The sequence below is a fragment of the Arachis ipaensis genome, chromosome B01, assembly GCF_000816755.2.
Source record: "Arachis ipaensis cultivar K30076 chromosome B01, Araip1.1, whole genome shotgun sequence".
Lineage (NCBI taxonomy): Eukaryota > Viridiplantae > Streptophyta > Magnoliopsida > Fabales > Fabaceae > Arachis > Arachis ipaensis.
Window position 1 is genome coordinate 51,365,215 of NC_029785.2, and position 14,410 is coordinate 51,379,624.

At 36.0% G+C, this 14,410-nt stretch overlaps 1 protein-coding gene across 11 annotated transcripts in view; it reads left to right on the forward strand.

The window, feature by feature from the left end:
• Nucleotides 2,114–14,410, forward strand: part of LOC107630270 — a 12,469-nt gene continuing 172 nt past the window's right edge. Inside the window, exons 1-12 of one of the 11 annotated variants that reach the window (XR_001618220.2) lie at nt 2,123–2,862; nt 3,139–3,172; nt 3,305–3,452; nt 3,677–3,805; nt 3,895–3,957; nt 4,267–4,318; nt 4,625–4,742; nt 4,887–4,969; nt 5,303–5,589; nt 5,791–5,845; nt 5,974–6,020; nt 6,375–6,465. Coding sequence is in view for 1 of the 11 variants with exons in the window: in XM_016333372.2 (XP_016188858.1) it covers nt 2,740–2,862; nt 3,305–3,452; nt 3,677–3,735 (330 nt within the window). In the remaining 10 variants the exon portion in view is untranslated. Of the gene's footprint in view, nt 2,863–3,138; nt 3,173–3,304; nt 3,453–3,676; nt 3,807–3,894; nt 3,958–4,266; nt 4,319–4,624; nt 4,743–4,886; nt 4,970–5,076; nt 5,169–5,302; nt 5,590–5,790; nt 5,851–5,973; nt 6,021–6,374; nt 6,466–14,410 lie in introns of those variants that run through there. The other 10 variants (XR_002361286.1, XR_002361288.1, XR_002361290.1 and 7 more) reach the window with 10 other exon arrangements.

Below are 14,410 nucleotides of genomic sequence, written 5' to 3' on the forward strand. Positions count from 1 at the left end.
AAATTTTTAGGGTTTATGGTTACCCAAAGAGGCATAGAGGCAAATCCCAAGAAGTTCTAGGAAATCTTGGACATGTTAATCTCTCAAAACCTCAAAGAGGTCCAAAGGCTGACAGGTCAGTTGGCTGCCCTAACCAGGTTCTTGGGAGCCTTCGTCACTAAAGCGAAACCATTCATTAACTTAATGAGAAAAGATATTGACTTTGCTTAGATGGAGGAATGTAAGGTTGCTTTCCAGCATTTTAAAAACTTACTCTTATCTCCTCTTATTTTGGCAAAACCCAAGCATGGGTGATGCACCACTATTTTGTGGTACATCTTGTGCTTAATTGAGTGAATTTTATCCACTATTCTCATACTTATTCATAGAAATTGCATGCTTTACATTTTTCTTCCTGATTTTGTGCTATGATTGAAAACATGTTTCTTTGGCCTTAATTTTGCTATGTTTAATCCTCTGTTATTACCATTCGATACCTTGATATGTGTGTTAAGTGTTTTCAAGGTTTATAGGGCAGGAATGGCTTAGAGGATGGAAAGGAAGCATACAAAAGTGGAAGGAATACAAGAAACTGAAGGAATTGCTGAGCTGTCCAGCCTGACCTCTTCGTACTAAATCGACCATAACTTGAGCTACAGAGGTTTAAATGAGGCGGTTTCCATTGTGTTGGAAAGCTAACATCCGGGGCTTTGAAATGATATATAATTTGCCATAGTTTCCATGTTGTTAGGTGACGTGCACACGTGGATCACGCGTACACGTGACCTGACGAAAGTTCAATCCACGTGTACACGTGACAGAGCCACGTGCTTGACGTATCAGAAATTGCTGGGGGTAATTTCTGGGCTATTATTGACCCAGTTTTTGGCCCAGAAAACACAAATTAGAGGCTACAGAGTGGGGGAATCAAGAAATTCATTCATTCATCATTCATTCATTCACTTCTAATATACGCAATTTTAGGTTTTAGATGTAGTTTCTAGAGAGAGGCTCTCTCCTCTCTCTGGGTTTTAGGATTTCTCTTAGTTTTAGGTTTATTTCTTCTCAATCCCAGGTTCAATGTTCCTTTAATTTAGTTTCTCTTCTACTTTTATTTACTCTAGCATTCTAGTTTATTTATTTTCCCAATTTGGTTTATGAACTCCATGTTAGATTTGATTTCTTTATTTAATGCAATTTGAGGTATTTCATATTTATGATTGTTTTCTTCTATTTATGTTGTTGATGCTCTCTCCTTTTGGCTTTGGTTGAGTAATTGGAGACACTTGAGTTATCAAACTCCTTTGTTGATTGATGATTGGAATTTGCTGGTTGGTTTGGATCCCTCTAAAGCTAGTCTTTCCTTAGGAGTTGACTAGGACTTGAGGAATCAAATTGATTAGTCCACTTGACTTTCCTTTATTTAGTAAGGATTAACTAAGTGGGAGTAATGAACAATTCTCATCACAATTGATAAGGATAGCTAGGATAGGACTTCTATTTCTCATACCTTGCCAAGAGCTTTATTAGTTATTGATTTAATTCTTGCAATTTACTTTTCCTATTTCTTATTTAAAAACCCCAAAAAGATACTTTTCCATAACCAATAATAACTACTCCTCCCTGCAATTCCTTGAGAGACGACCCGAAGTTTGAATACTTTGGTTATTATTTTTATTGTGTTTGCTTAAGTGACAAACAAAACTTTTGTATGAAAGGATTCTTGTTGGTTTAGAAAATATACTAGCAACGAGAATTTATTGTGAATTCTTTACTAGCAAAAATCCGTTCATCAATGGGCAACCTGATATTTGTATTTATCCGTGAATGAAGAGATCCTGACTTCGGCCTTGGTCTCAGAAGATCAGGACAAACATCAATGGCCAGTGTATTTCTTTAGCAAAGTCCTTCAAGGACCTGAGCTACAATACTCAAAAATAGAGAAACTCACTTTTGCATTACTGACATTGGCACATCAGTTGTGCCAGTATTTCTAAAGTTATTTGATAATTGTACGAACCGACGAGCTGATAAAAAAGGTTTTGCAAAATCCCGACCTCGTGCACTACAAAAAAATATAATTAAAATGGCACTAATATTATGGCAATGTTACTTAACTGCCGTATTGTTGGTTCATTTTAACATTTCTCTCTTATGCCATAATATCCTTGTTACAAGCGCTACATTTTGGCATTTATACCCACCACTACAATTGTTTTAATGTTTTTTTTTTATAAAACTAAAAGAGAATATGAGAGTGAAAGCAAGTGATGCTTTTCAACATATGAGAGGGAGAGTATACGAAACCCTAACAATTGCCGTTGTTCATCTCCACGCGATGAAGCCACTTTTGTTGATCTAGTTTTCCAGTTCTGATCTGAGGGTTTGCCGTCACGATTCATCTTTGTACTACTGCAAGTGATGTTATTGCTGCCTATGATTGAGCTCCTGTGAACTGGTTCTTCAACTTCGATCTGAAGTTTGCCACCGCCACAAGCGGCGCCGTTGTTGCTAGCCTCCAATTGTGCTTCTGCGATTTGGTTTTGTTATTTTGTGAATTATTAATTACTAATTTGATCTACTTCATCTTTTGATTTTTCCTTTCTCTTCATATTTTTAGATCAAGTTCATGCTCTAATAGGAAGAAATAGAGAATGCATGTTCTTTTTTCTTATTGTGTATTTTTACTTTGATTGATCTTTTGCGTCATTGTTCTTGTTGACGAGGGAGCCAGAGGTGGTGGAATTTTACCACACGTTCATGAGGAGAGAACTGTCTCTACGCGAATGCGGCTCCAACAGAATCATGGAGGCAGTGCCAGCTCTAGAAAATGCACGTGACATGATCGATGAGATTGAGAACCGCTCATCTCACTTGCTCACAGTAAGTGCTCTTTATTTTTTTTTTCATTTTTCACTAAATTTACAGTTATGCCCCATGATATTGTGGAAATCAACTAGTCAAGTCAAGTTTTAATTTCGTGGTGCGATATTAGGGTTTTGATTCTTTGGTGCATGAGTATGAGACTGATGGATGAGGTTGAAAAGGAGTGCTATGTTATGTTAGATTTGAATATGAAAATAAAATATGAAAGAAATTTGTTCTGTGAATTAAGTTTCCAGTTTCTACTTAGTTCTTCTTGCTGTTTTCTGTAATTAGGACAAGATGTTCAAGTCATCCAATTATCCTAGAGGTACAAATCTTACTGTTTTTTAGAATTTTCATTTAGAATAAAATTTTTAGATAAATTCATAGTTTGCGACAAATTAGGTGTGAAATAAAAGTCTTCCTCTACATATTAAACTCTCTATGATTGATTATGCAGGCCTTAGAATCTGGCCAGCTAAGTCCAGGTGGAATAATCATTGAAGGAAGTGCTAGTAGCACTGCCATTAGCATCACCATGGTTGCTCCTGCATTCGCATGCAAATCCCACGTTATTATACCCAATGATGCCACCATTGAGAACATAGGTACTTTTGTTATTCTAGTTAAGCATGCTAATTATACACTATTAAGACTCATTATCTCGTAACATTTTGCATGTCATTATAGAGCTGCTAGATTAATCTTGACAAAGTAGAGTTTCTGTCTATCAAGTTAATTTAATTTAACCATGTTCTTCTTAGCCTCCCACTATGACTGAAGCAATTTGTTTACTGTATTGGAATCAAATTTCATTCTCAAATAATTGAAGCCCTTGGGGCAACTGTTGAAAGAGTAAGACCAGTGTCAATTACTCACAAAGATCATTAGAAGGGAATCTAAAGAAAATGTAGCAGCAGGCATTGGTGGCATTGTGTCTGGTATTAGCAGTTTTCTTTAGGTTCATACCCTGTTCCTCTACCGTCACCTTTGCAACAATGCGATTTTGATTATGGACCCTGCTTGACATTCTAGTTTTATGCACAACAGGAAAAGAATCCAAGGATCAAGTGCTTCCTTATAGATCCTCCTGGTTCTAGTTTGTATAATAAGGTAACAAGAGGAGTTACGTATTAGCAGTTTTCTTTCGGTGCAGGAATTGTCCAATAAGTTAAGTGCATATGACCATTTTAAATAAGATTATTAAGAAAAGCTTAAGGAGATGGAGTCCTTAAATCTTCCTTTATTTTTTATAATTTTTAATTTAATTTTATTTTATTTATCATTTTTTTGTTGTATATAGAGGATTTCCTGTGTGGCTAAAGTATGCTCCAGGAATAAACTTTAAAACAGACAATGAATCTTTCAAGGTGTGCCACATAATTAAATTCAACATCTTCTTCTTTTCTTTTTCTGATGAAGATTGTGAGATTGATGAAGAGTGAAGATTTCTTGGCCAAAATTGGTCTATCACGTAAGTTTTCCAACTTCCTACTACGTTTATTGGGTTGAAACTATTAGAAGGAGACTTATTTTTATTGATTATATCAACATTGCTCTTTTGAGTATTACAATGACTACATTTCATTTATTTATTTACTTTGAATGCCATTCCTTTAATGCCATTCGGTGCAATCTCGTATAACTGCATTCCTTTGTTTCTGATTAACTACATTTCATTTATTTATTTACTTTGAATTTAGAATTATGGTTCAATAATATAAATGACTAAATGTGTAAGGGTCTAATATGCTTGATTTGTGCTACACTTTGTGTTCAGGAGAGTGAAATTTTCAATTACTTGTTGATGACATGGAGCAGTACGAAGTACTTGAGCAAATAAAAAAAGGTGCTTTTGGTTCTGCACTTCTTGTCAAGGATCAGCTTGAGAAGAAAAAGTGAGATGCAATTATTTCATTTCATTTCATTTCAGATCAATTTTTTAAACACTATTTCAAGACATGTAATTGCTTTGTGTTAATAGCTTAGCTGGATTTGATACTTCTTCTTGTGTGTTACTAATATTTAACTTGGCCATGCAGCATCCTGAAAATATTGTAGTGGATGATGTTAATGGTGGAAGGTTGATCTTCTATGATTTTGCAAATAAGGGTTGGCTCAACTGGTAAGATCAAAGGAATTGGGTTTGATTCTCTTTTAGTCCTTGGTTATAGACCATCTGTAATTAATATGCTGAGATGTCATTGGGGCTCTTGGCATGCACTGGCCTAGAAGTAGAAATGATGCAACCTTGGATCCCACTTTTCTTTTCTCCACCAAAAGGAAAGGAAGTATACTTATGTTTAGCTGTATGTTTTTTACTAGTTAAGTTTTTTAGCCTTGAATCTCTTTTTACTACATATAATATTTGGTGTAGAATAACTAGTTTGTAGTTATGAACTTGTTTGTAATCTATTGCAAATTTGACCTTGCATTCTTCAATTTTAATTTTCTACAGTTTTAAAGAGCATCTACCTGCACAAAGGAGAGAGAGAGAGAGATGGCAAGAGCTGAACTTGGATTCAAAAAGCCGTTAAGCATTCACTGTCTTCTTTGTCCACTGCTATAAGAGAGGAGGAAGGAATATAGAACTACTTAGAAGAGAAAGGGAAGAGAAAAATGTCATATATCTCTGTCCACTGCTATAACAACTTCAGTTTGGCTGGTCCCCAAGCATTCACAGCCACTAGAAGATGCATCACAACACCCTTTACTGCTAAATCTGGAGGATTTTCACTTAATTCAGTGTGGCTCTCTTCTCTTAATCTGCACACCACATATTCATTTAGATTATAAATTTATTTATACTAACAAATGCCCTGCTAGTTAATCAAGTTCTGTCCACTTAAGCCATATATATGATGCAGCTTCAACGTGTCTCTTATTTCATCATTTCAAGTTTTCAACTATATGACTAATCATCATCCCTGCTTTTTAATTTCGCAGATACTTAAAGGTTGTGAAACCTGTAGCGGAAAAAGAGCCATCGAATGCCCTGGATGTAAGGTCATACATATATACATTCCTTAAACATCCACCTTCCTTCCCTAACACATTATTCATTCCTTGCTCAATTTTTTTTTACAAATTCGTTCAAACACTGGTTATTTATATTGGAGTATATGACAGGGGATGGGAAAGAATAAGAAGAATGGGAATATATTTGAAAGATATAAGTAAGTTATTCTCTCTCGCATATTTAAATGGGAATATATTTTTGAAATCTATACACATTTGTATATATTTATTTTCAAGGAATAAAAATTGGTTGACTTTATAGTGATGAATTGTACTGTATTAGCATTTTTTTATTTTTATGATATTGTGATCCATGATATAAGTATATAATGTTATTCAAGTAGTTAAGAGGTCTTGATCACTTTTTTAATCCAACAATCACTATCTGATTTTCTCTTCATTAGTAACAATAATATAATATAATATTATATACAACTATATCTCTTTTTATTCTTGTACTTTTCTTTTATTTTAAGTAGAATCATAAAAAGAGAAATGATGAATCTTGATAGGTGGACCTGGATCTTGGAAACTATGAGCGCCTTATGGATATCAAGTTGACTCGTGATAATAACATAACCACTGGGAATATTTACCAGGCAAGTTTCTTTTTTTTCTTTCTTTCTTCACACTCCAACATATTTTCAATAATATATGATGTTTACTTGTTTCAGTTCAGTGTTTTCTACTATTTTAGATTCTGAACAAAAAAAAAGGAAATTGCAAATTTACAAAAGAACCCCTTGTTTATGTTTATCTCCTTCAGTTTTGGATTTTTTAAACCAGTCAAGAGTTAACAATATTCAACTCATATAATGAAAATTTGTGGTTGTGGTTGCTGATGCAATGCACATTAAGTATGCTTGACATAAAAATAATCTAGATAAAGTTATGAGTATGCTTGACATAAAAATAATCTAGATAAAGTTGCATTGACTGCTAATACTTCTGTACTTTTTCCAAAATTGTTAATAGGACTTGGATGAAAGCATGCCTCTTGCACTTTCTTTAGCTTCTTTATTACAAGGTAGCACCTTGTTAAGTTTATTTCTCAGCCTATTGTATAACTTGTCCATATTATATATTTGCAGAGCTTGGTTCAATTTGTGAAGAAAAGGTTACTCTTAGTCCACGAAAGGTGATTGCTTACCGTTACTCTTGCACTCTATGTGTTTGTTATTTTGCTTCTTAGAAATTAGAATCATTTAATTACTTTCAATTTAGTGTTTCAATAACTCTCTTGCATTCTTTGTATATTGAAGAATTACTACTCAATTACTATCATGAAATAATACATATTTCGGTTCAGTTTAAGTACAGGGTGGGGATATTATTTGTGGCATTTCCAATTAGGAGGGACCAACTATGTTTCCATTTTTAACTAAGTGGAAAAGTTTGAATTCTTCATGATTTTACAAGAGGAGGTAGATAGTGAAATTGAAGACAAAAGTGAAATAAATGGTAGACGTCCACTAGAGATTCCAAAAGCATGAGGTGAAAAGAATTTGAAGAGGCTTAAAAGCAGTGGAAAGTCAGAAAATTCTTTGGAGACTAGAAATTCTGGTGGTTTAATTTCTCAAGCTCATGCCAATGCTACTAGAAATGTTATGATGCCAGAAGTTGACTTTTTAGTTCATAGCTCATGTCCTTCGAGCTCTTTTTTTTGCATGCCTATGCTAATACTTCTCAGTAATAATTAGTGGATATGATTTGCTTAATTATTTGTATAAAAATTATTATTTTTTATTTCTAATACTAATAAAAAAACTATATATTATGTTTGATATTTTATTTGAGTTATATAATATTTTGTTTATAGGTTATGATTTTTTGTTATTATGAAATTTTAAATAAAAAATTGTTTGTTTGACGTGGTAAAAATAATAGTTAAAAATACCTTTTTAAACGATAAAAAATGTCATTTTTATTCAGTAAAAATAGTCGTTTATGAATGTCATTTTAAACAACATGAAATACCATTTTAACTTAGTAAAAATGTCGGTTTCAAACGTCGTTTTAACTAATTAAAAACGTTATTTTGTCCGGAAATAATGGCGGTTTGAACTGCCGTTTTAATAAAAAAAAATGCCGTTTTATCTGGAAATAACGGCGGTTTGAACTGCCGTTTTAACCAACATAAAAACGCTATTTTATTTGAAAATAATGGTGGTTTGAACCGCCGTTTTAACCACCCAAAAAATGCCGTTTTATCCAGAAAAAAATGGCAGTTTAAACAACCGTTTTAACATGTTAAAAAACCGCCGTAATAACTAAATGGCGCTTAGAATTCCGGCATTTTTTCTTAGTTGTCATTCAAGGTAATAATGGCGGTTCAAACCGCCGTAATAACCCTAAAAAACTGCCGTAATTACTAACTTTTTTGTAGTGGTGGGTCGGATGATAAACTGGTCTGTTGAGTTGTCTGAATTTGATGTGCGTTACGAACCATGCTTAGCCATCAAGGCTCAAGTGATGGTCGATTTACTAGCTGAAATGACGCACCCTGATCCCGATATACCAACATGGGAGCTTCACGTGGATGGAGCCTCCAATGTCCGATATGGGGGAGCAGGCCTCATCTTAACCAAAGAAAAAGACGTGCTGATTGTAGTCTCCATTAAATTTGACTTCCCAATTTCAAATAATCAAGTAGAGTATGAGACTTTGCTTGCAGGAATGGCACTAGCTCGAGATGCTGGAGCAATGGGCATAACTGCGTTCATTGATTCACAGTTGGTAACCTCTCAAGTTAATGGGGAGTACCAAGCAATGGACCCGTTACTACAACAATACTTGAAAAGGGTACATGAAGAGGTAAAAACCTTCGATTCTTTTTCAATCAAACATGTACCTAAAGAACAAAATACTCGTGCTGATGTATTGTCCAAGCTTGCAAGTACTAAGCCTAGATCGTAAAATCGTAGTCTAATACAGGAGGTGCTTACAAAGCCCACTGTGATGAAACCCGATGTTTTGCCTTTGTGTTCATCTACTGTCAACATTTAGATGAACCTAATTTGTGAATATTTAGAATACTGGACATTGCCTAATGATCCTAAGGAAGCAAGAAAACTATGGCTTAAAGCATCCAAGAACACCGTGATAAATGGTCAATTGCATAAAAGGGGCATGTCCCAGCTGTTATTGAAATGCTTAAATGACCAACAAACAATGTATGTTCTGTAGGAAATTTATTAAGGATGTTATGGACACCACTTGGGGGAAAGTTCGTTGGCACAGAAAGTCATCAGAGCCAGATACTACTGGCCGACGCTTATCAAAGATGACATGGAATATATAAAGAAATGTGATAAGTGTCAACAACATAGCAACCTCCACCAAGCACCACCCCCATGAACTCGTATCAGTTATACCGACTCGGCCATTCGCTAAATGAAGGGTGAACTTGTTGGGACCTTTCCCACAAGGTCTTAGGCAGGTAAAATACCTTATAGTTGCTATAGACTATTTCACAAAATGGATTGAAGTTGCGCCATTGTCTAGCATCAGCTCTACCCAATGTCAGAAGTTCGAATGGAGAGACGTCAAAGCGAGGTTCGGAATTCCCAAATCCATTGTCACAAACAAGCCCGAGATACTGCGAAGCCCGAGAATGCTTTTAGGGTCATCGGCAACACGTGAAAGCTTAGATTTAATTGATGAAGTTAAAAGCATGGCCAACTTAGTAAAATAAGCCCTGAAGCAAAGGGTGGCTAAGAGATACAACACGAAAGTCTGACCCAGAAGTTTTCAAGTTGGAGATTTGGTTCTAAGGCAAGCCGATGCCGGGGTACCGGGAACGCGGGATAAGCTAGCTCTGGCATGGAATGGACCCTTCAGAGTAAAGGGGGTACTAGGAAAAGGAGCATACAAGCTGGAAACCTTCGATGGCATTGAGATACTGCGAAGATAGAATGCAACCCATTTGAAGAAGTATTTCTCCTAGGTGATGGTAACACTTTCAAAAAATCCTACTTCACTTCATGAAATAAAGGACACTCTTTTCCTAGGAAACGGTTTTTAATAAGGCCTCATTTGTACTATTTAAAAGATTCCCTTTTATTTTTTATTTATTTAAATGTTTGAATTGCTAGAAAAATCTTTAATTCTCACTATGAATTCAATATTATGCATGGAAAACGTTAGCTTACTCATTTAAAATCGAAAGCGAGCTAAAAAAGTAAAGCTCGAAGCAAACAGTTTAACGAAGGAAAAAGAGTACGATGAGTAGTATAGAATAAAATGCTAAGCATTCAATTACCCCGACAAAACAGGAATAAATAACTGTTAAATCCTGAAAAGAAACGAGAATGATGCTGCAAAAAGTGTCATAAATAACTAGGTACCAACTTCAAAATACTTAGAAAATAAGTAAAGAAAAATTGTATGTAAATTACAGAATGGAAACATTTTTTTCATCCACAACCTTTTTGAAGGCATCGACTTCGGAGACGTCCAAGTCAGGAGTCTTCAACCTAATCTGATCCATAATATTAGTCTCGACATCAAAGACACCATCAATAGCCACTTGCTCGGCTCTCTAGATGGAAAGTTCCAGATCCTCAATATTCTTCATCAAGTCCAGAACCTACTTCTTCCAGGTCGGTTTCCTCAAATCCGGAGCAGTGATGAGCAGATATTTTATACGCTTTTTGGGGTTAATTTCATATAGTTTTTAGTATGATTTGGTTAGTTTTTAGTATATTTTCATTAGTTTTTAGGCAAAATTCATATTTCTGGACTTTACTATAAGTTTGTGTGTTTTTCTGTAATTTCAGATATTTTCTGGCTGAAATTGAGGGAGCTGAGCAAAAATCTGATTCAGGCTGAAAAAGGACTGCTGATGTTGTTGGATTCTGACCTCTTAGCACTCGAAATGGATTTTCTGGAGCTACAGGAGTCCAATTGGTGTGCTTCCAATTGCGTTGGAAAGTAGACATCTAGGGCTTTCCAGCAATATATAATAGTTCATACTTTGCTCAAGGATAGACAACGTAAACTGGCGTTTAACGCCAGTTCCATGTTGCAGTCTGGCGTCCAGCGCCAGAAACAAGTTACAAGTTGGAGTTCAACGCAGAAACAGGTTACAACCTGGCGTTGAACGCCCAAAACAGCCCAGACACGTGAGAAGCTTAAGTCTCAGCCCCAGCACACACCAAGTGGGCCCCAGAAGTAGATTTCTGCACTATCTATCACAGTTTACTCATTTGCTGAAAACCTAGGTTACTAGTTTAGTATTTAAACAACTTTTAGAGATTTATTTTGCACCTCATGACATTTTAGATCTGAACTTTGTACTCTTTGATGGCATGAGTCTCTAAACTCCATTGTTGGGGGGTGAGGAGCTCTGCTGCGTCTCGATGAATTAATGCAATTATTTTTGTTTTCTATTCAAACATGCTTGTTCCTATCTAAGATGTTCATTCGCGCTTCAATATGATAGATGTGATGATCCGTGACACTCATCACCATCCTCAACCTATGAACATGTGCCTGACAACCACCTCTGTTCTACCTTCGATTGAATGAGTATCTCTTGGATTCCTTAATCAGATTCTTCGTGGTATAAGCTAGAATCTGTTGGCAGCATTCTTGAGAATCCGGAAAGTCTAAACCTTGTCTGTGGTATTCCGAGTAGGATTCAGAAATTGAATGACTGTGACGAGCTTCAAACTCACAAGGGTTGGGCGTAGTGACAGACGCAAAAGGATCAATGGATCCTATTCCAGCATGAGTGAGAACCGACAGATGATTAGCCATGCGGTGACAGCGCACTTGGACCTTTTTCACTGAGAGGACGGATGGTAGCCATTGACAACGGTGATCCACCAACACACAGCTTGCCATAGGAGGAATCTTGCGTGCGTGAAGAAGAAGACAGGGAGAAAGCAAAGATTCAGAAGACAAAGTATCTCCAAAACTCCAACATATTCTCCATTACTGCATAACAAGTATCTATTTCATGCTCTCTTATTTTTCGCAATTCAAACTGATAAATATAATTGATATCCTGACTAAGAGTTACAAGATAACCATAGATTGCTTCAAGCCAACAATCTCCGTGGGATTCGACCCTTACTCACGTAAGGTATTACTTGGACGACCCAGTGCACTTGCTGGTTAGTGGTACGAGTTGTGAAAAGTGTGATTCACGATTCGTGCACCAAGTTTTTGGTGCCGTTGCTGGGAATTGTTCGAATTTGGACAATTGACGGTTTATTTTGTTGCTTAGATTAGAAAAAGTTTTTCTTTTAAAATCCTTATTTTCTCTTTTTAAATCTTTCGAAAATTTTATAAACTAATAATTGAATTTTTCTGTTTGAGTTTAGTTTCATATTTTAAGTTTGGTGTCAATTGCATATTTTATATCTTCCTTTAAATTTTCGAATTTGCGTTCTTTGTTTTTCCTGGATCTTCAAGTTGTTCTTGTTTATTTTTCTTGTTTGATCTTTAGTTTTTCTTGTTCTGTTTCTTTTCTTGTTTTTCGTGTGCCTTTTCAAAACATTAGTTTTAAAAAAAATTATTCTTAGTTATTAAAAATACATCTTCAAAACAAGTGTTACATTTACTGCCCAATTGGCTAGAGCGTTGGTCTATGTTCTTGGTAATTGGGTATCTTCTTTTTAAATTCTTTTTTCAAAAATAATTTTTCTTTGATTAAATCCTGTGCCAAACTTTAAGTTTGGTGTTTTCTTGTTGATTATTCTTTGGTTTTTGAAAATTTTATTTTGGTTTTCTAAAAATTTTAAGTTTGGTGTTCTACCTTCATATTCTTGTTGTTCTTGTGATTCTTCAAAGTATTCTTGAGTCTTCTTTGTGTTTTGATCTTAAAATTTTTAAGTTTGGTGTTCCTTAGTGTTTTCCCTCTAAAATTTTTGAAAACAAAGAGCATTAGATCTAAAAATTTTAAGTTGTGTGTCTTTTGTGTGTTTTTTTCTTTCATCATAAAATTCAAAAAAAAAAAAAATATCTTTTCTTCATTCCGAGTTAGTAGCTTTGAGTTGAATCCTCAGCTCATTATCATGGTGCAGTAAAGTTGCCAGTATTCCGGTCTTCCACAGGAAGAACCTATAGAGTTTCTGGCACAGTTTTTACAAATTGCTGACACAGTCCATGATAAGGAAGTAGATCAGGATGTCTATAGAATATTACTGTTTCCATTTGCTGTAAAAGACCAAGCTAAGAGGTGGTTAAATAACCAACCTAAGGCTAGCATAAGGACATGGAAACAGCTGTCAGAAAAATTCCTGAATCAATATTTCCCTCCAAAAAGGATGACATAGCTAAGGCTGGACATCTAAGGCTTTAAACAAGGAGATAATGAATCTCTTTATGATGCCTGGGAGAGATACAGAGAGATGCTAAGAAAATGCCCCTCTGAAATGTTTTCAGAGTGGGTTCAGTTAGACATCTTCTATTATGGGCTTGCAAAAAGAGCTCATATTTCTCTAGATTAATCAGTTGGTGGATCTATCCACATGAGAAAGACAATTGAAGAAGCTCAAGAGCTCATTGATACAGTTGCCAGAAATCAGCATCTGTACCTAAGCAGTGAACCTTCCATGAAAGAAGAGGCTAGAACAGTGACTGCTGAACTGAGTCCTACAGAACAAGCTACTGAATTCAATCAGCAATTAGATTTTCTAACAAAACAGTTAGCCGAATTCAAGGAGAGACTACAAGAGACAAGAATGGCTAATATAAATATGGAAGTACAATTAAAGAAAACAAAGCAGCAGCTGTCAAAACAAATAACAGAAGAGTGCCAAGCAGTTCAATTGAGAAGTGGAAAAACATTAGATGCCCCACCTCAAGGTAGCAGGAAGCCAAGAAATGAGCAAACTACCCAAAATCCATCTGAGGACAGTAAGAGCCCGGAGAGGAATAATTCTGGCAATCAAACACCAGAAATTGGGAGGAAAGCTGGCGTTGAACGCCCAAACCATGCTCAGTCCTGGCGTTCAACGCCAGAAACAAGCAAGGAATTGGCGTTGAATGCCCAAAAGAAGCACAGTTCTGGCGTTCAGACGCCAGGAAAAGGTGAGGAGTTGGCGCCCAACGTCACTCCAGCTTCTAACCCTGGCATTCAAATGCCTCGAATCCGAGCTGGAAGACATCTTTAAAGATGTTCAACCTGATTTGGAGGATTCAGAAGAATTAAAAGAACTTCTGAAACTTCCTCAGGAAGAGGAAACACCTCCTAAACCTGAGCTCAAGCCATTACCACCATCCCTGAAATATACATTTCTCGGAGAAGGTGACACTTTTCCAGTAATCATAAGCTCTGCTTTAAATCCACAGGAAGAGGAAGCACTAATTCAAGTGCTAAGGACACACAAGACAGCTCTTGGGTGGTCCATAGGTGACCTTAAGGGCATAAGCCAGCTAGATGCATGCACAAGATCTTATTGGAGGACAATGCTAAGCCAGTGGTTCAACCACAGAGGCGACTTAATCCAGCCATGAAGGAAGTGGTGCAAAAAGAGGTCACCAAATTACTGGAGGCTGGGATTATTTATCCTATTTCTGATAGCCCCTGGGTGAGCCC